The sequence below is a fragment of the Sceloporus occidentalis genome, unplaced genomic scaffold (assembly GCF_023333645.1).
Source record: "Sceloporus occidentalis isolate IW3139 unplaced genomic scaffold, rSceOcc1.0.p SCAF_107, whole genome shotgun sequence".
NCBI classification, from domain to species: Eukaryota; Metazoa; Chordata; class Lepidosauria; order Squamata; family Phrynosomatidae; genus Sceloporus; species Sceloporus occidentalis.
In genome coordinates, this window is record NW_028317087.1 from 1,145,453 (window position 1) to 1,166,434 (window position 20,982).

The 20,982-nt window shown below is 40.1% G+C and overlaps 1 protein-coding gene across 1 annotated transcript; it reads left to right on the top strand.

Annotated features, from left to right (window-relative positions):
• The first annotated feature begins 1,646 nt into the window (after positions 1–1,646).
• LOC149283243 (beta-sarcoglycan-like) lies at positions 1,647–19,262 on the top strand. The gene is made up of 6 exons (XM_089497814.1): positions 1,647–1,667; positions 7,614–7,820; positions 15,312–15,497; positions 16,904–17,095; positions 18,420–18,551; positions 19,059–19,262. Exons 1-6 carry the CDS (start codon positions 1,647–1,649, stop codon positions 19,260–19,262), a joined length of 942 nt encoding a protein of 313 aa, XP_089353940.1.
• The last annotated feature ends 1,720 nt before the right edge of the window (positions 19,263–20,982 follow it).

Sequence of the window (20,982 nt, forward strand, 5' to 3'; positions counted from 1 at the left end):
TTGGTTCCATCGGTTTAAAGGCAGATATGCCTTACACAACATCATGGCGCATGGTGAAGCTGCTAATGCTGATCGGATTGCAGCTCTGGAGTTTACTCAGATATTTGCCAAAACCATTGAAGAAGGGGGTTATTGTGCCAGGCAAGTATTCAGTGTTGATGAGATTGGGTTGTTCTGGAAGAAAATGCCTTCTAAGACAAGCGTTGCAGAAGATGAAAAAAACATACTTGGGTTGAAAGATTCGAAGGACAGGCTTACCCTTTTACTGGGCTCAAATGCGACTGGTGATTTCAAGCTTAAACCTCTGCTTGTTTACCATTCAGAGAATCCCAGGGCTTTTAAAGGGCATGATAAAAACAAACTTCCGGTCATCTGGAAATCAAATGGTAAATCCTGGGTAACCAGTACCCTTTTTGAAGAATGGTTTATTGACAATTTTTTGCCAGCCGTTAGGCATTACTGTAAGGTGAACAAACTTGAATATAAGGCATTGCTAATTGTAGACAGTGCACCAGGTCATCCTGCACACCTAGGAGACATAGACCCCAACATCAAACTGGTTTTCCTGCCCCCGAGCTCAGCGTCATTCTTGCATCCTTTGTGCCAGGGTGTTGTTTCATCTTTCAAAACATATTATCTGAGGAGAACATTTGCGCAGGCGATCCGTGCAACAGAAAACAAAGGTGGACATACTTTTAAGGAGTTCTGGAAGCGTTACAATATCCTGGATGCAGTCAACAACATAGGACTATCTTGGAAGGAAGTGAACGAATCCAGCCTCAATGCTGGTTGGAAAAAACTATGTCCAGAATTTGTTTGTGATTTCCAAAAAATTGAAGATCCAATGGATCTGGTTGCAGCTGATGTTGTGCAGATGGCTAGCCAATTAAAATTAGAAGTTAATGCAGATGATATAGAAGAGCTTATTGTATCATCTTCAGAGGAGCTGACTAGTGAAGAACTTCTTTTTGAAGAGCAAAAACTAAAGGAACAGGAAGATGAAGAGGAGTTGCCTGTTCTGGAAAGCCAGACAACTGGTCAGTTGGGGGAAGCCTTCAGACATTTGGAAGCTGCCATGGCAATATTTGAAGAAATAGATTCCAACATTGAACGCAGAACTAGGACCAACAGCTTGATACGAAATGCCTATGCATGCTATAGGGAAATCTATAACGAGAGAGTAAAGGCAGCAAACATTCCTGGATAAGAAGCGGAAAAAGCCATCAATCGATATGGGTATATAAAACAAAAACACAAGTCCTCCTGGACCTTTTAACCCCTTCAATCCCCTATAGACGTACCGGGACGTCCAAAAAACGCCCACTAAGAAACCCCTATGGACGTACCGGTACGTCTAGCCCTTCGTGCAGCGTCAGGGACACATCCCTGCCGCTGCACGGGAGACCAGGCTGTCGTTTGACAGCCTGGACTCCCCCCTGGCAGCAGAAGCCAGCGTCGCTGGCTTTCTGCTGCCCGATCTCCGGAAAGCTGTTACAGATAGAAATGCTCGATCGCGCGATCGGGCTTTCCCTTCCAGGTCACGTCACTACGGACGTGACCTGGAAGTTCACGGGAGGATCGGGTAGCCCAGCAGGGTCTGTCTAGACCCTGCTGGGCTACCCCATCACTCAGATGAGGGAGATGTAATGGTTTCCGGCACGAAAACCGTTTCGTGCCCAGCAGGGTCTGTTTACCCCACACTAGGCATGTGGGGTAATTCCGTAATCAGGAGAGGCGGCTGTACACTTTAGGCTGGATTTCTCTGCCGTAACACATACCCTGTGCCAACAATCCTCAGCAACACAGAAGTGTTTGTGGAAAAAGTGCACAAAATTAGAGCAACGGCTGACTTTGGCAGTGATTAGCGGCCAAATGGTTGCATGGAAATTGTCCAAATGCTCTTGATGAGATACTCTGGGTTGTCTGCTTTACAGAAATATATACTTTTATGGGGGTATTTATAATTAGGGGGGTGCTAAGCAGCCCCAAATGAAACATAGGTCTACTAAAGCAAAATGTGAAAATTTCACGTTTGGAATCTATAACGCGCATGGTCCCGTTTGTGCCCTGTAAAGTCCAGAAAACCACAAAAAAACTAGGCATGTGGGGTATTTCCGTAATCAGGAGAGGCGGCTGAACAATTTAGGATAGATTTCTCTGCCGTAACACATACCCTGTACAAAAAATCCCAAGAATACTACAAAATACTAAGACGCGTTGGTTAAAAAAGTGCAGTAACTAATTTCTGTGGCCACCTTTGACAGTGATTGGTGGCCAAATACCCCTGATAGGATAGCCTGGATTGTCTGCTTTACAGAAATATATACCTTTTGTGGGTGTTTTTGTTTTATTTGTTTCAAATTAGAGTTGCAGTCCCATCATACCTAATGTAAAAATTTAACGGCTTTGTATAAAGTAATGTACACCTTATAGTATGTTACCTATATGTGCTGGGAAAATATGGAAAATCTATATAAATTAGGTATTTCTGAAATCAGGACACCTGAATTGATAAATCTGGATTTACCTAATTTTGTGAGGATTCAGAGGGAAAATTGTAAAAAAAACAGATGTTTTTTTCTAATTTTTGCTAGTTTTTACTAAAATTTCTAATTCAAAATTTTCAGCTAATCATCCAACTATGGTATCAAAGGAAAGCTCTATCTCTCCTTGAAAAAACAATATATAGTTTTACATGGGTGCACTATTCACAGGAAAAGATAATCATCGCTGAACCGACATAGCGCAAAAATTGCAAAATTGCTCCGGGCTTTGAGGTACCAAAAACCCCTGGGATTGAAGGGGTTAATCAAAGTGTCAAAATAGTTAAAACAGTCTGTTAATTGTTGGAGCTACTGTGCTATACATAAACCTCTAAATCTTGTAATATACTTTTGTTTCAATGTTTTAATACGTTTGTGTTGCCTTTTCTCTACAATGCTGTTTTGTGTAACCTTTGCTGCAGTTTATTAAAAACAGTCATGTAAATTCTTAGTATTTTGCCATTTCTTAATTAAAAAAAAGTCAAGCCGTTGGTAAGATCAATACACTATTTTTGGGTCGAAAGCTTACTGAGACACAAAATTCTCGTCTTTGTCTCTTAAAATCTTCGTATTGGCTCTGATTGCAGAGTAAGTTAGGCTCCTATTAAGCACAATGGACGGTAATTATCAGCTATCACACTTATGTTTTAGTCATTCAGTTTTATGTTTTATCATTTGTATAATGTTCTGCACCTACTGTATGAGTTAAACACCATCCTCGTGGGAGAATGCACTGTGTATACATTTTGTCAGGTCTTGTTAAGAGGCGTTCTGTAGTTTGTGTAACTTATATTGTAAATATGTGTATTGCTTGGTTATACTTTAGTAGATTGCAGATCACAGCTTCCATTGAAAATATTGTGTAACCATGCTGATCCTTGGTGGAAGAAGATTCATCGTATTTGTTGATGAATTTTGTTGGAATGTTGAACATAGGGCTTTGAAAGCTCCAGATATCATAGCAACCAGTTTAACTCTTTCCATAAAGTTCTGATCTTTTAACTTTTGGCAGGAAAACTTACACTCGCTTTACCTTTTAAAAGCTCTCTTTAGCATAGATTTAGCCCAAACTACAAATTAGCATGATTGCAGTAGACATCTCTGTTAATTTACATTTAGATATTGTTACCATAAAGAGGCATTGGATTAGACTCACTGCAATGCTGTTATACAGGAAATGCTAAGGGACTTTGTATAGTGGGTTACCATAGTGTTAGCTTGGGCAGATAAGGCTCCCTTTGCCCAGACGGGAATCAGGCAAACCTTTAATACAATAAGTGCTATCTTCTAAGCAGTCTAATACGTCTGCTCTCTTAAACCTCAGAACTGCTCATTTTCTAATGCTTCTGCTTAACTCATTGCGTTGGGCTGTATAATGTATATAATAGTTAACTTGTGATGTGAAACCATTGTTTTATTGTTTTCACTGTAGGAAATTGTACAAGATTCTATGTTTTATTGTCTTGTTACACACGTTTTTAACGTAAAGTCTGATGGAAATTAAGCCTCTTTAGTTTTAAAAAGTACTGCCTTCCTAGTGCATACAGATAAATCATTAACTATGCCGTTCCTCTTAGTGAAGAATAGTTGTTAAACTCTAGTATGTTACACAAATAAACCATAACAGATCTGCCATTTTGTTATTTTACCTGAAGGGTTAATAACATAAAAACAAAACAGAAGCTTTTTTTTCAGTCTGTATGGTAACAACCTATCAGTGCCTGCGTTGGGGTCACATGACAATTAAGTGTTCCCAGCAACAATTTTGACTGAGACAAAATAAAACAAGTTGTTTACCGAGAAGAGGGATATTCAGTGATACTAAGAATGACGATTCAGGTGAAAAATTCAGCAGACCAAGTGGAGCAGTACCTTTAACACAAACGCAGACTGGCTGAAGTAGTGTTGGGTTTGTCTGCAGAAACACTTAAAGGGAAGTAATGTGTCAACAATCCTGAGAACCTTATGTAAACATACCCAGAAGGAGAACCTTATATGCCCCGTTGGTCTCATTCTGAAGTATGATCAGAAAACAGTGCAAAACCAGACCTTAAAAATTGTAAATCAATCTAAAATAATATACAGTATGATTATAAGACGACCCTGATTATACGACCCCCCCCAAAAAAATTTGAATATTAACTAAGGGGAAAAAATAAAAAGCCTGACCCTATAGGAGAATGTTTTAGTAGTAAATATTCACATGTAAAATATTTTTCATATTTAATAAAAACTATGATTGAGAAAAATAAATTTTTTGTTTATTTGCCAACCTGTCAACGATCGCCTCCTAAACTTAAATGGTGTCGCTGGAATGCCTCGATCAGGAGGCATCCAGCGACACCAAACACTTACCTCGATCAGGAGGCATCCAGTGACACCAAACACTTACCTGGGGATGGACTGTGACCGCTCCGGAGAGCGGTCACAGCCGCAGCTGCCGGTGATCTTCGCCATCTGCAAGATGGCGGCGGTCCAGGAAAATTCAATACAGAAAAACAATAAAGTCTAAAAAGTTCGCTAGACGGTCTCCAGACCCTCTAGAGAACTCTGGCTCCACTTGCAGGTTGAATATAGGTACTGCATTCAACCATGCAAGTCAATGGAGCTCAGCTTTCTAATCACAGTGTGATTAGAAAAAATAAATTAAAAATAAAATAAAATTAATAATAATTAGAAAAAAAATAGTAAAAAACCAGTAAAATGTAAAAATAATTTCCCACTGATGTCACTATCAGGGGAACCTTCAAGTTGAAAAAATATAAAAAAAAAATTAAAAAAAAGGCAAAAAAAAAATATATATATATAAAAAATATATTTTTGTGAGCAAGTCCTAAAATTAGCATATTAGCTTAAAACAATTCTCGCATGGAAAGAGTTAAAATACTGGCATATAAAATGCCCATGGGTTGTCTACTTTTAAAAAATGTATGATTTGATGGGGTAAATTGAATTGGCCGGGTTCAACAAGGTCCCAATTAACACGGGGGGAAGGATGGCCACACATCTAATTTCCAATTAGAAAAATGCACACGTACCAAATGTGGCCTTTTAGTTCCCCCCAAAAATGACAAACCCATGCATGTGGGGTATCACTGTACTCAGGAGATGTTGCTGAACACATATTGGGGTGTCGTGTGACAGCGGCATATACCAGGAGCTGTAAATTCATACATAAAGTAGGTGTGTGTGGGAAAAATACACACACAAAAATACTACTGCAAACTTTGAAAAAATGCTGGTGGTAAAATGTGTGAATGCAAAGAGTTAAAATACCAGCATTTAAAATACCCTGGGGTGTCTAGTTTTCAAAAATATATGGTTTTGTTGGGCACACTGAAATGGCCCGGCTCAAAGATGTACCAAATAGGGCACGGGCAGTGGATCCCCAAATGCCAAAGTTCAACATTGAAAAATGTGCATGCCCCAAATGTGGCTCTTTTGCCCCCAAACAGCCAGGCAAAATCATTCATGTGGGGTATCACTGCGCTCAGGAGATGTTGCTGAACACATATTGGGGTGTTTTGTGATAGTGACATATACGAGAACTTTTTAATTCATACCTGAAGTAAAATGTGTGTGACAAAACAAATGGAAAAAAATGACTATCACAAAGTTTGACAAAGACTGGTGGTAGATATGGTGCATGGAAAGAGTTAAAATACTAGCATTTGAAATACCCTGGGGTGTCTAGTTTTCAAAAATATATAGCTTTATTGGGCACACTGAAATGGCCCGGCTCAAAGATGTACCAAATAGGGCATGGGCAGTGGATCCCCAAATGCCAAAGTTCAACATTGAAAAATGTGCATGCCCCAAATGTGGCCCTTTTGCCCCCAGCCAGGCAAAATCATTCATGTGCGGTATCGCTGTACACAGGAGATGTTGCTAAACACATATTGGGGTGTTTTATGATAGTGACATATACCAGAACCTGTTTATTTATACCTAAAGTAAAATGTGTGTGAAAAAACAAATGCAAAAAAATTACTACCATAAAGTTTGACAAAGGCTGATGGTAGAATACGTGCTTGGAAAGGGTTAAAATACCAGCATTTGGAATACCCTGTGCTGTCTAGTTTTCAAAAATATATGATTTGATGGGGTAAATTGCATTGGCTGGCTTCAAAGATACCCGAAATGGCACATGGGGGGAAGAATTACCAGATTTGGAAAAAATGGCTTTGAAATAGCAAAACGCTACCTGTACTTATTGCTCCATAACGTGCAGAAAAAAGCAAAAAAACATAAAAACATTGGGTATTTCTAAACTCAGGACAAATAGTAGAATCTATTTAGCAGGTTTTTTTTATTACCTTTTATAGATGAGTAAAAGATTTTTCAACTAAAAGTTAGAAACAGTCATTTTTTTCTAAATTTTTCACCATATTTTATACTTTTTTTAATAGTAAATAATATGATACAATCAAAACAATGTCATCTAAAGAAAGCCCTTCTTGTTCTGAAAAAAACAATATCTAATGTGTGTGGGTTCAGTAAACGGGAAAGAAGAAAATTACAGCTAAACACGAGCAGCGCAGAAATGTTAAAACGGCCATTGTCACGAAGGGTACAAAAAGTAAAATCAGCCTTTGTCACGAAGGGGTTAAAAATTTTGTTTTTCATCCATTAGTACGGAAGGGACAAAGTGGCCCATTTGGAAGTAAACCATGCAGGATATAAGGGAGTGAATAAATATTTGAATGAAAGACTTTAAAGACAGTTGATAAGAAATTGTGAAGGCACATGGCACTGGATTCAGTAATTAGATGTTTGAGGAGTTAACGTGTACGCGGCCATTAGGATATCAGGAAGGGAATGTGTTGAGGTGGTAAGATAGATGAGGGAAAGTCCAGGTACCCAAGACTCTTCAGTAGCGCCGTCATTCAGGTGTTCAGCTGTTTTTAATGAGATGGCATCCAGGTAACAGTTTCAGAGACACAGTAGCATGAGTTGGAAGATATTAACAATATATTTTATTTTTATCTCAGGCTAGCGATAACATGTTGCAAATGAGAAATGGTCACTCTGTTGGAAATTAATGTTGCTTTCTTTTGCTTGCTTTGGCAGAGTTCTAATGGCCCAGTCAAGAAATCAATGCGAGAGAAAGCTGTTGAACGCAGAAATGTTAATAAAGAGCACAACAGTAACTTCAAAGCTGGATATATTCCCATCGATGAAGATCGTCTGCATAAAACTGGCCTGCGAGGTCGGAAGGGCAACTTAGCGATTTGTGTGATTGTCCTACTCTTTATCTTGGCTGTCATAAACTTAATTGTAAGTACAAGTCAACACCGTGCTGTGGAGGTATAGTTGTATAGATAGCGATCAAGTTCTAACGTAGGCCTTAAGTTACTCCTAGAAAGGTAGGGTGAACGTTTTTGGAACAATTACCATGCTTACACTGGTTATGGTACACACGATACATTTTTTTCGTCATGGTGTAAACAAAAATTTCTGCCAGGAGCTCACAGGAAAAGCTATTTAGCATTAGAAAAAGATTTTACTGGTAGCATATACAGTATTACTTCACAATAGCATACATAAAATGAGGCTGGGGTGCCAAGTAGATAAACTCAAAAAGGTTTATTTTTGGCCTCATAGAAAATATAAATTCTCTATCTGTTGATTATTGGTAGAATAAAATAGACCATTTTGAGTTTATCTACTTAGATATCAGGACATTGCCTCCAATTTATCTAGGGAAGAAGAAAAAAAAAAAAGACGCCATCAACCATAACTGCCCCTTAATTAACCCTAAAGATGCCATTAACCATAACTGCCCCTAAATTAACCCCCACCTCCCCTATTAATTTTATACTTACTGTTAGATGAGTTGCTGAGCAGTGTGGATGCTATAAGGAAAGGGGCGTGACCAGTCATCAGTGTGACTGCAGGGAGGGACTGGAGAGCAGAAATGGGCAGGGCTAATCATCAGAGTGACTGCAGGGAGGGACTGGAGTGCAGAAATGGGCAGGGCTAATCATCAGAGTGACTGCAGGGAGGGACTGGAGAGCAGAAATGGGCAGGGCTAATCATCAGAGTGACTGCAGAGAGGGACTGTAAGTAGTAACTGCTGTAAGTGACATTGAATGAACCGGATTATAAAACAAGGGGTATTTTTCAAAGCATTTGCTCTGATAATCGATAAAATCGATTCAACTAATCAATAATGAAATTCGTTGGCAGCGATTTTCATTATCTATTATTATCGATTTTATCGATTAGTTGTTGCAGCCCTAAATGGTAATAAAAAGCAATACTTGTGAGAAGAGAGCGGTAACACAGAGAACCTCAACTTTTTGGGTAAATGCCTTCATCAAGGGTAGTCTTGTGTGTGCCTCTTGTATGCTTAGGGAAGAAGCTCTGATTCTGATGAAATTGAAGGCCAGTTATGATCCACAACCCCCCCCCCCCCCCCGAGGCCACAACATACAATTTGCACAGAGGATACATATGGAAAAAGAACAGATTTATATTTCTGAGTATACAGCTGATGTTGGTAGAGATTCCAACCTTTTCTGTATTTCCATTTCCTTCCTCACTGCCCATGGCAGAAGCAATGGATGCAGTTACCGAAAGGCCTTCTCAATGAACAGTGTGGTTAGCTGTGGGCTAAAGAGAACAAGTTTGTTCCAGTAGGCTGCCAGCATTCCCACTGTGAAAGCCTTCAGTAAAATCCGCATAAGTCTTTCAGTCCACTGCAAACTGTTGCCATCCTGGCCTTTTTTTCTTTTTCTTTTTTTTTTTAGAGTGGGGTTTTATCTCTAAAGCAAAGTAAAGTGTTTGCTAATCCCCCATTCATTATGAATATTAGTCTTTTTTTCCAAGATAAAGTTCTTCCAAATTGTTTGCCCTCTCATGTGCTTTAGCTGATGACATAAAAATGACACTCAATGACATAGTAATTACGAAAATATATTATCGGTGCCTTCATCAATTATCTTTCCAGGGGTTACTTGTAATGAGTGGAATCTTCACTCCCTGACAGTGATAAGTACTGTGACATCATAATAATGTTTATCCTGCACACTATTTTAATGTTAACAGATTCAAATGAAATCACAAGAGAGTTTACATTTTTGTAAAAAAAAATTTTATTTAAGTTATAACAGAAAATAGTGACAAGGAAGGAAACAAAAAAATCTTTAGTGCACTTAAATAGCCCTAAAAGGGACAAATCTTTCCAGTCCTAGTCTGCAGTCCTTATCAGTGATCCAGAGGAAGGTGAAAAAACTTGGAGGACAAAGGTTGTTTCTGTAGTCAAAGCAAAAAAATTCCTTCCTGAACCCTTGAAATGGCGATCGGTTACTTTTCTCTGAATCAAAAATGGACCACAGAACTCTTAAGTGCGCTCCTCGACAGAAAAAAAACCAACATAAATTCTTGCTATTCATGGCATTTTCAAAGCCAAAAAATCGTCCGGGTGCTCGTCTGATGCAGTTAGATCAATAAAATAAAACAAAATCGCTCAAACAAAAAAAATAAAATAGCACGTGCGCTGTGAAAGAAACAGTGCAGATAAAGAGCTCCATCATCGAAGCCCCAGCCCTTTATGCTGGTGTATTAAACATTGTAACCCATGGCATTTTCAAAATTCTGGTTGCTCGTCTGATGCCGTTAGATCAGTAAAAATAAAAAATCAACACTCCAAAAAAAAAGTGCTCTGTGAAAAAAACAGTGCAGAGCTCCATCATGGAAGCCCCAGCCCTTTACACTGGTGTATTAAACATTGCATGCACCGTACACCAGGTCAAGGGGGGGGGCTGCACTAACTGAAGGTATTGGCGGCCACTTCTCTGCCTCAGTCAGAAGGCCTGTGGGAAGGCCGGATCTTCCTTGACCCTCCCTGCAATAGGAAGGACTACTGAAATCAGCAATTGATAAAAAAAAAACAAAAAAAAACTCTTGGTTCCACTATGGCATTTTCAAAACAAAAAAATCCCAGTTGCTCATCTGATGCAAATAAAAAAATCATCACTCTGTGAAAGAAATGGTGCAGAGGTCCAGCATTGAAGACTAGTGACAAAAAAATAAATAAAAGTGCTTAGAAGGGTCTAGGATGCCAAGTACAAAACTGAAAAGTGTTTAACAATTACCTCCCATGCACTGCACCCAGACTCGGACCATGGACTGGAAGCACCTAGCAATCTCTAGGCTAACTTAGCCTCGCACCTTCACAGGCATCCTCTTGACCTTGTCTAAAAGCTGAGAAGCGGACCTCTTAAGACGTTGCTGGTCTAGTTAATTCATGATCCTCTATCCTAACTGTGCTCACCCGCTTCAGGCACCTGCTTTTACAGCTGGTGAGCTATTATGACAGAGCAAGCATTATGATGTAACGTGGGTGTGGCTGTAACATGCCTTATATGGTTACCTGCTGAGCATTATGATGTAATGTGTGTGTGGCTGTAACATGCCTTAAATGGAAAAACTGCATCTGGCTTAAGTGTCTCTTACCTGAGGAAATAAAATGTGTTTTAACCCATTGTTTTCCAGTTCCATAAATGGTTGATGCAGCTCTCCAGAGTTCTCTACGGCCCTAGAGCTCCATATACAAACCCACAGATTCAATTGCTTGCATAAATAAATATTTAAAGCTCCAGCTTTCCTATGTGGCTTTTTTTTGTTATAAAAGCAGGGCAACAACATTTAGATTAAATCATAGACACATTTTAGATTTGTATTTTCAGTTTAGTTTACCGTGTGTGTTTCTACCAAAACTTTTATATTTTATTGGCATGAAAAGATTATATTAGAATTAGAGATGACACGCATGTAGTGACCGGCTCTGAGAGTAATTGCCTGCCATAGCTACCAATGGTCCAGAATTTCCTATGCAAGACCCGACAACCTGGCTTAATCTGTCCTTTACCTTGAGATGAAATCTTTATAGTTCCAGATTATGACAACTATTATTACATTAACGCTTCTACGGCACCAAGTTTCGTTAACATCGCACCAGGGCTGTAAAAATTCCCAAAATGTTTATACCTGTGTGGCTTTTATTTTCATAATATGTTGGTCTAGATACCCGAGTAGTAAACAACCAGTAACATAGTTCATAACATAGTAACATAGTTCATAAGGTTGAAAAAAGACCAAAGTCCATCAAGTTCAACCTATATACATATTGTGTCCCTACTGTGTTGTATTGAGATCTGTATTTGTCATTATCCCTATTTTTGTTAAACATGCTCCCCAGCAGGGACACCGTAGGACAGGCTATGAAGCGGCTGTGCATTCTTAGTGGATGTGTCTCTAATCTGTTTTGTTGATATTTTGCTCTTTGGGATCTTTAAGGGCCACTCCAAATGGAGCCCAGACTGAGAGCTCCTTGCTCTCTTGTGCCTACCATACCAACCATACCCCACTGATGAGACCATGAAGGCCAAAACATATGTCTGCTCTTTGTGGGTTCCCTTGAGTCACATGTGGGTTTTTGACCGCCCCATGTAGATGGAGTTTTTTCCTCTGCAATGGCACGAGAGCTAAAACTTGAGATGTTCCCAAGCTATGAAGCAGCTGTCCTATCTTGGTTGATGCATCTCAAATTTGTTTTATTTGTTATAAACATACCTGGGAACACTCTGGGTTTGTATAGATATTGTCTGGCTCAGTATATAGAGATGGGAGTTGTTGTACCATATCTGTTCCATAATGTTATTTATTTCAACATTTTAATTTATTTATGTTAATTATTTTTTCAGAATTCTAGTTTTTTCCAGTTGACATACAGATAATTTGTGGAATAAATATTCTAGCCTACATTAATTTTTTTGTTAGGGGGTGCCACATACAAGATCCGCCCGGGTGCCAAATGCTCTAGGTACGCCTCTGTTACTTCATGCTGTAGGTGACAATGAATTAAGTATTTCGCAATAGCTGCGTACAAAGCTACTTTGTAATTTAATACTTAGTGTCTGTTTGGAATTAGGGATGTGCTGCAAAGATTGAGCTTTAAGTTAAATAGAGAACTAAGCAAACTAGATCCAATTAATTCTTATCCGCAGTCATAATGTATATTTTCATGAATCAATGATAGTTATGAATGCCACGTAAAACTCAAACCCAGCGACACACTGTGAATTAGTAAATAGGATTTACTGAAAGTATCATTTTGTTGTGCACGGTCATAGGTGAACTAATCACTAATCTTTTTTTTCAATTAAGAGATTGAAAGGGCACTGAAATTTTACATTCAGCCAAATTCACAAGTTGAACTTTGTTTATTTGTAATGTAATTTCCTTTTTTCCTGAAACTTTTTCGAAAGGAAAGTGGAATAATTAATGATTTTGTGAGCAGGATCTTTCACCTAATTTATTTGTGCCCTTTGTGTCTATACTCTACCACTGTTAGAGATGTTATGTTCCCCCGTGATAATAAGGTTTGTACATATGTACACAGGGTAGGTGTAACACCTACCTGTCCGGCCGGGGTCCCACGGCGTCCCTCGCGCACGTCCCCCTCGTGTATTGACGTGCGCTCTACACGCACACGAGGGGGCGTGCGTATTGAGCAGGCACGCCTCCCGGTTCCTGACAGCTCTGTTCGGGCTGCCGCAGCATATCAGCGGCGATCGGAAAACCGATCCGCCGCTACATGCTCGCGGTACCCGACCAGCACCTCATCTGCCTGTGTGGCACTGCCGCGTCGCTCGCGGCAGCAACACAGGCAGAGAGGAACTCGTAGTTTACCGCCGCGGGCATGCCGGCGGCGATCAAGTGTTTGATCGCCGCTGCATGTCCACGGAGGTGGTTTTACCTTCCCTGCCTGTGTGGCACTGCCGCGTCGCTCGCGGCAGCAACACAGGCAGAGAGGATCTCGTTGGGTACCGCCGCGGGCATGCCGGCGGCGATCAAGTGTTTGATCGCCGCTGCATGTCCACGGAGGTTGTTTTCCTCCCCTGCCTGTGTGGCTCCTCCGTGTCCTTCACGGAGGTAACACAGGCAGGAAGTTTTGTTTGTTGTTGCCATCGCGACAACGCTAATTGCGCCGGTCGCGATGACGTCATCTTACCTGCTCTCCCGCCATTGGTTCTATTTAAACCTTCCTGGTTCCTTGGTTCCTTGTTTCCTTGCCCGTTCAACGAGTCCATGTTAATGTTCTCTGGGTGCTCCTGTTTATTGATTGATCTCCACGTGTACCAGACCTCGGCTTTGTTATTTGACCTTGATCCTGCGCTGCCTGTCCCGACCTCGGCTTTGTCATTTGAACCTGATCCTGTGCTGCCTGCCCCGACCCCGGCTATTGTATTTACCACGCTCCTGTGCTGCCTGTCTCGATCCCGGCTTGTTTTTCGGAGACATTTCTGCATCGTGGGTCCACCTCCTGTGGTGCCTGATCCAGCGTAACAGTAGGGGGGCACTTGACGTTACCTTCCTCCAAGCCAACAGGTGCCAAGTCTGCCTTGTCTATACCTTATCTATAACACCCCGAATAGCACATGTGTGACCTTTTATTCTATAACACATAATTCAGATAAGACCAGAGAAAGCATTACAGAGCAGTTACCGTATATTCTGGCGTATAAGACGACTGGGCGTATAAGACGACCCCCAAGTTTTCCAGTTAAAATATAGAGTTTGGGCTATGCTCGCCGTATAAGACTACCCCTCTACGCAGTATACAACAACCAGCCAATCACGGCAAGCGATGTACCTTACCGGTGATTGGCTGGTTGTTGTATACAAAGCCTGCTTGGATTAGGTGGGTCAGCTCTCCCTAACATATGCCTGTCCACACACACATGTATAGACATACACTGCCCTCACACACCCCTTCCTTTACACACATATACACGTACACACCAGCTTACAAACACACATATACACATACACTGCCCTTACACACACCTGTCCATACACATACTAACATACGGCTGTCCATACATACACATTTATACACTGCCCTCACCACACACCCCTGCCTTTACCCACACACACATGATGTCATCCCCACGCTCGGCATCAATAGCGGGCGCGTAGTGATTAGGGAGCAGGGAAGCTGAGGTCTGAAGTGCCAGACCTCGTGCTCCCTAATGTTGGGCTAGTTAGAGGGAGGTCGTGATCTCCCCAACCAGCCCTGCTCATCGGGCGCCCGCTAATCAGGGCTAGTTGGGGAGATCATGATCTTGCACCTACCTCGGCACGGCCCTAAAGACCGGCCCAGGGGAGGCGGCTTCTCCGCTCGCCCCTCCCCTAGAGATACGTGGCTTTGTGGGGAATCGGCTTGGTAAGTACGTTTCAGTACCCGGCGTATAAGACGACCCCCGACTTTTGAGAACATTTTCACGGGTTAAAAAGTCGTCTTATATGCCGGGAAATACGGTAGATAAAATGCAGTCATTCAAAACTGTGCAAATTTGATTGTGTATTAATGTATGGAACTCTTCACAATATGTTGTTGTTGGCTTAGATGTAACAAAGGTGGTGTACTGTGCTATATAAGCAAAGATGAACACATTACCAGCGCTCAAATTGCAAAATTATGGGAAGCTTTAACCAAAAACAGGAGCAGAGAACTAAGTGTTCTAAAAAAATATAACAATAGAGACAGTTGAAGAGGCTTTGTGTAACGCAGGCAATAAACATACCTCTGTAACACCGACATTGAGTGAAGTGAATTCATGAGATATAAACTACTTGTAGACCAATAACTCAGTAGATTTAATACATCAGCATTCCTGTTTTGTGCAAAATAATGTTGTATTAAGTTGTCATTTCTAGAGCACTTAATAAATCGTCCTGATTCTGCTGCTGTTCCAGATCACCTTGGTTATATGGGTTGTGATACGCATTGGTCCCAATGGCTGTGAGAGCATGGAGTTCCATGAGAGTGGATTGCTCCGGTTTAAACAAGTCTCTGACATGGGAATAATACAGCCGTTATATAAGAGTACTGTGGGAGGAAGACAGAATGAAGATCTTGTGATCACCGGCAACAACCAGCCTGTAAGTTAGTACGTGCATGCAAATACATTTATTTCCCGCAACACACAACACACATTCTGTTTCCATGTGAAGAGGGCTCAAACATGAAAAATATATATACCGTATTGGCTCGGATATAGGCCGCACCCGAATATAGGCTGCACCCTAAAAGTTACGTGCTTTTTTAAAGAAAAAAGTTTCTGCGCCCCCGAGATATGCTGCCACTCTTTCCCGTATATGTACCCCCCCGAGACATGCTGCCACTCTAACCCCCCCCACCCCCGAGATATGCTGCCACTCTGTCCCTAAGATGTCCCCCCCCCCCCCCACCAGACTTACCGGTGCAGACTCCACGGGGTCTTGCGGGGCCGGCGGGGGACATCCACGCATAACGCGTATTCAATTTCTGGTGCCGGTACTTCCCACGGCGGAAGATTGTTCGCGCAGACGTTCACCGGCAGCGGCGATGCGAGCATAAACAACCTCTGCTGCTGGCACGTCTGCAAGATGTGCTTTAACAATCTCCCTTGTTAAAGCACATCGAGCAGACGTGCTGGCAGCGGAGGCTGTTTACGCTCATCGCCGCTGCTGGTGAACGTCCGCACGATGCTCTTAGACAATCTCCCGTATCAGAGAGCAGGATGCAGGTCCCCTGCACCGCTGCGGGGGATCTGTACCCTAACCCCGCTGCCTAACCCCGAATATAGGCCGCACCCCCACTTTAAAGACTTAAAGTGGGGGGAAAAATTGCGGCCTATATTCGAGCCAATACAGTAATTAAATCATTAAATCTACTGCAGTTATTGACACTCCACTTTGTCTTAGATATAATAGGGTTTTTTGGTCCATTGCATTGCAAAGTTATCATTTTAGTAACACAAGCAGTAGGCAAACTCTGTCATCACTTGTGTGCATGGTCAGTAGTTATTATTATTATTATCTTTTATTTATATAGCGGCAACCATTTACGCAGCCCTTAATACAATTCATATATTCAAAGGGTATGACAAGACGAGAACTGACAGACTAAGACAAACCGATACAAAAATCGGTATCTGATCTGTTGTTGTTATTGCACAATGCTATAATGGAACAATTCTCTACAAAATAATCTTTAGAAAAACATTTGCATTGTTCTTCTCCTAAATGCTGTACTTATTTACATAACTAGTCAAGAGTCAGTCACAAAGTTACGTATACAGTCTTACTAAAACTCTGCCTTTTAGCCATGGCTGTAACACACCCTAAAAACAAAAGTGTGACATTTTAACACAGTGACTGATTAAGGTCCGAGTCTTTACATCTGAAACGTGCGGACTAGATGGGCCAAATGGTTCTTATCTGCTGTCAAATTCTATGTTTTCGATGTCCATAGCGAGTACTGCAAATAGATATCATGAACTCCGGTTTTTTTCCCACTGCCCTAGGTCGTTTTTCAGCGGGGTTCAACCAAACTTAGCGTAGGTAAAGATAAGACTTCAATCACAAGCGATGTTGGCATGGAATTTGTTGATCCTCGGACTCAGAATACACTGTTCAGCACAGACTATGAGAAGCATGAATTCCGTCTACCAAAAGGCGTGAAAACCTTAAATGTCCTCCGGGCATCTACAGAACGGGTAAGAGATCGAGGGAAAATCTGGTTAATGTTTGCTTTCTCTCATATCTCTAATGCCGACTGGAAGTCATGTATGTTATATGAAGAGAAATTCACTTACCTCTTTAGATATAGTAAACTGTAAAGAGCCATTCTCTAGGCATCTCTAGGTGGTCTGTCTTGCTATTGTAAACCTAACCAAGAAAGCGATGCCAACCGCATTGACAGTGTCGCTAATGTACTGTACTACCTATTAATTTATCAAGGTGCAACATTTGTCTGTACATTCGACAGTAAATGTATGCATTGTGAATAAAATGTAAAGAGGAAAGAAGCAGGTACATTCTGAAATGTCCTGTCTTATGCATTAGTCTCATAAAAGCAGCACAGAAACTTTTAACAAGCTTTTTTAGGTGCTATGGCAACAACCTATGGGTGCCTGCTTTTATGTCACATGACAAGCGTTCCCCACATAAAAAGTGTTATGGACGAAGCACAATTTTACAAATAAAAATATTATTAATGGGAAAGCTTTGTGCATTCAACAGTACTATGAATTATGTTTCTAATATGTTTACTTACTAAAACTGAGTACTTAGAAGAAGCATCTTAAGGACTGTTTCAACGTGGGTATTATCCTAACCTTTGTGTCCGCACTATATCTTATATTTTTTTTTATTCACACTCAGATCTTGGTTCAGTATGTCTAAGAAGCTTTATTGTTTTACATTTACAATACTGGATTTCTATTATATAGATGTATTAACTAGATTCCTCCACCCAGTTACCTTGTCCCTTTAATAGTATTGCAGTCAGATCTGCAAGAAAGTGTGAATCAAATTAAAATCTTACATATATTTTAATAGTATGTTTGTTCTGACAGCAATATGTAAAATCATTAACAAAATGTTACACATGCAGTGATCCTAAGGTAATATATAAGTTGTAGAACTCCAATATGTTCTGTGTTAATAGTGGCTTATTTTATATGTATTTCTGCATTGATTTATTATTATTATTATTATCTTTTATTTATATAGCGCCAACAATTTACGCAGCGCTTATTCTATGTGAATTCTGTGCTGTGGATGTAGGTTAAGTGATCCTTTCTTTTATGGAGATTATACAGTTACTTGCTCTAATCCAGTACCTCAAAGCTATTTTTGTGTTAATTTTAAGCATGTACCTATTACACATTGTAGCGTTATCAAATAGCTAACATACTTTTATGAATGTGTAACGGTAGAGACTTAGTGATGCTTTTAAAATGTAATCATTTACATCCTTTCAATTTGCAGTATCGCAACTGTCACTCTTTTTCTTACTGTCTCTTTATTTTCCTTTAGATAACCAGCAATGCTACCAGTGACCTTAATATAAAAGTTGATGGGCGCATTACTGTACGTGGGAACGAAGGTGTATATATTATGGGAAAGACCATTGAGTTCCGCATGGGTGGAGACATGGAGCTGAAAGCAGTAAGTCCACCTAGTGGGCCTTGGTATTCTATCAAGTCTACTAAAGGGCTGTCTAAAAAATAAATGTTGGGTTAAAATAAATGTTCCTTATCACCCTTAAAAAAAAATTCAACAGATCTTTTGCTTACTGGGCTTTCGGTTATCTCACCTTTGGCAGCAGGCTGAGAACTATTGCCTTTTATTAGTTTTAATCTAATCCAAGTTTAATAGTAAATGGATTGTATTTGTCTGGGCAGATATGTCCATCTTGAGACCCAACTCAGGGTAAGTCAAAATACTATTCCACAAGCAACCCCAAATATTTGTCGAGTTTTTTTCAACCATGTTCTATACAGATTTTGTTATATTGCATAAGTGAAGTTAACAGCCTAACACCATATCAAATACACAGAATTTGACAAGTAGGCATGATCTTGATGGAAACTATTTAATTTATTATATGTCAGATGATTCTACGAGCCAATCTTGATCATCAGTACCATTATTTTTTTCTCTCTCTCTCATTAGGAGGAAAGTATAATCCTGAATGGCACAGTGATGGTCAGTACTTCGCGCTTACCTAGCTCTTCTGCGGGAGACCTGCTGTACGATGATGGATGGGAACGCTATAAGTTGTGCATGTGCGCAGATGGGACTCTGTTTAGAGTTCGGGTGGAAAGCCGGAACATGGGGTGCCAGACATCCAATAACCCATGTGGGGCGATATATTAAAAAAACAAAACCAGCTGTTTCATGAAACTTTCTGTTGTATGCAAAGTGCTTATAGGTTAATGTATTTTTAAAGCAACGGTTTAAGGATATGTGTCTTTCCAACATTTTTAACCACAGTATTAATATATTTTGCAAGTCGAGTTATGCAAGCAAACATATTATCACTTACTTTTGAACCAAATGCATTTGCAGTTTAATTTAGTGATCCCAACAGCTCCGTGTCATGTGCAAATTCTTTATTCGTTATTAATCCAATTTGGTTCTTTGTCTCACTGGCTATTCATACATAAATTATAGCGCTACTAAATTATGTCAACAGAAAAATTGCATGAGGCCAGAATGATTAAAGTTCATGTGATAAGGAGTTTTAAAGAAAGATCAGCTGAGTACACAATGGAAGTGGGATAGATACATTATTGGGTTAAATGTCCCAATTTGTACACTCTTTATATATCTTTAATGTGCAGTTGTGTTGACTGTACGTCTCCATTAAATGGACAGTCACTCTTCTCTTGGTTGAGTAAAGCAAAGCACATTTGCTTCATTGATCCCTGTTTTAGTAAGTAATGCTTCTGCCGATATCTGGGTATCTGTACAAATGGAGCATGTGCCTATACTTTTAAAGCTTTTCCCCCTTGGGACTCAGTTTAGCAATGATAAGCTGGGGAGGCACTTTGCTGAATTGTGTTTTTAAGAGTTCTGAGAGTATTTATCAGTAGAAACACTGTGGATGGGGAGGTTGGGGGGGAATTAAATTTATAACAGAGTTTGTATAGCCAGCTATTCCTCTTAGACACTCCTACTCATTATAAAGCTACACCAAAACCTGGAGTAGTTAAGGTGTACCCGGTGTAAATGGATTGAAAAGGGTGAATGGGTCTGACAGTGTTATTCATCCAGCTAAATTATGTATTGTTTTATGTAGATTTTGGCTGTACCTGCACTAAGGTAATTTGCTTTATTTAAGAATTTAAAACAAAATAAGGCTTCACAAAGACCAGCTTCGTTGATTTTTTACAAAATTACTTTTTGTTCTTGCCCTCACACACTGAATGGGGATAAATCACTGGCTTTCATGGAAAAACCTGTGCCACATGTGAACACCCTGAAACCCTCTACATTTCAAAGGCATATTTAGGGATTATCCAGACAAGGATGCAAATCTTGCCACTACAGTCCAACATTATTTGTTTTAGTTCAGAATCTTGTGAGCTGCCGATGACATGTACATATCGCACTCTGCCACTATTGTTCTCAGTGGAGCATTTGTTACTATTCTGCTAAAACTCACCATTTTTGAATTTTATGTTGGTTTGTTTGATAAAGTGATATTATATCTTGTTGCATTATATATTTTTGAGTTTTAGGCTACATCCAGTATGAAGCCATTATAGTATGTACAAATGTATTTTTGTGTGTGTATATATATATATATATATATATATATATAATTTTTTTAAGCAATTACTGCTTATCACTAAAAAGCAGCCAGTTACTACCATATGCAGCAAAGGCACATATACGCGCAAAAGGGCTATTTGAGCAAATGCCCTTTCAAACAGAAACACTACACACCTACTCCACAGTCCTCACTTGCACATTACATGCGCACTAGCAGAGACCTGTGTATTTACAGATAGACATTTTACGTACCTGTTTTGCACCATATTATACCCAGGGGAGCAGCTAAATTAAGGGACAGATTGCCCTCTTGGTCAGT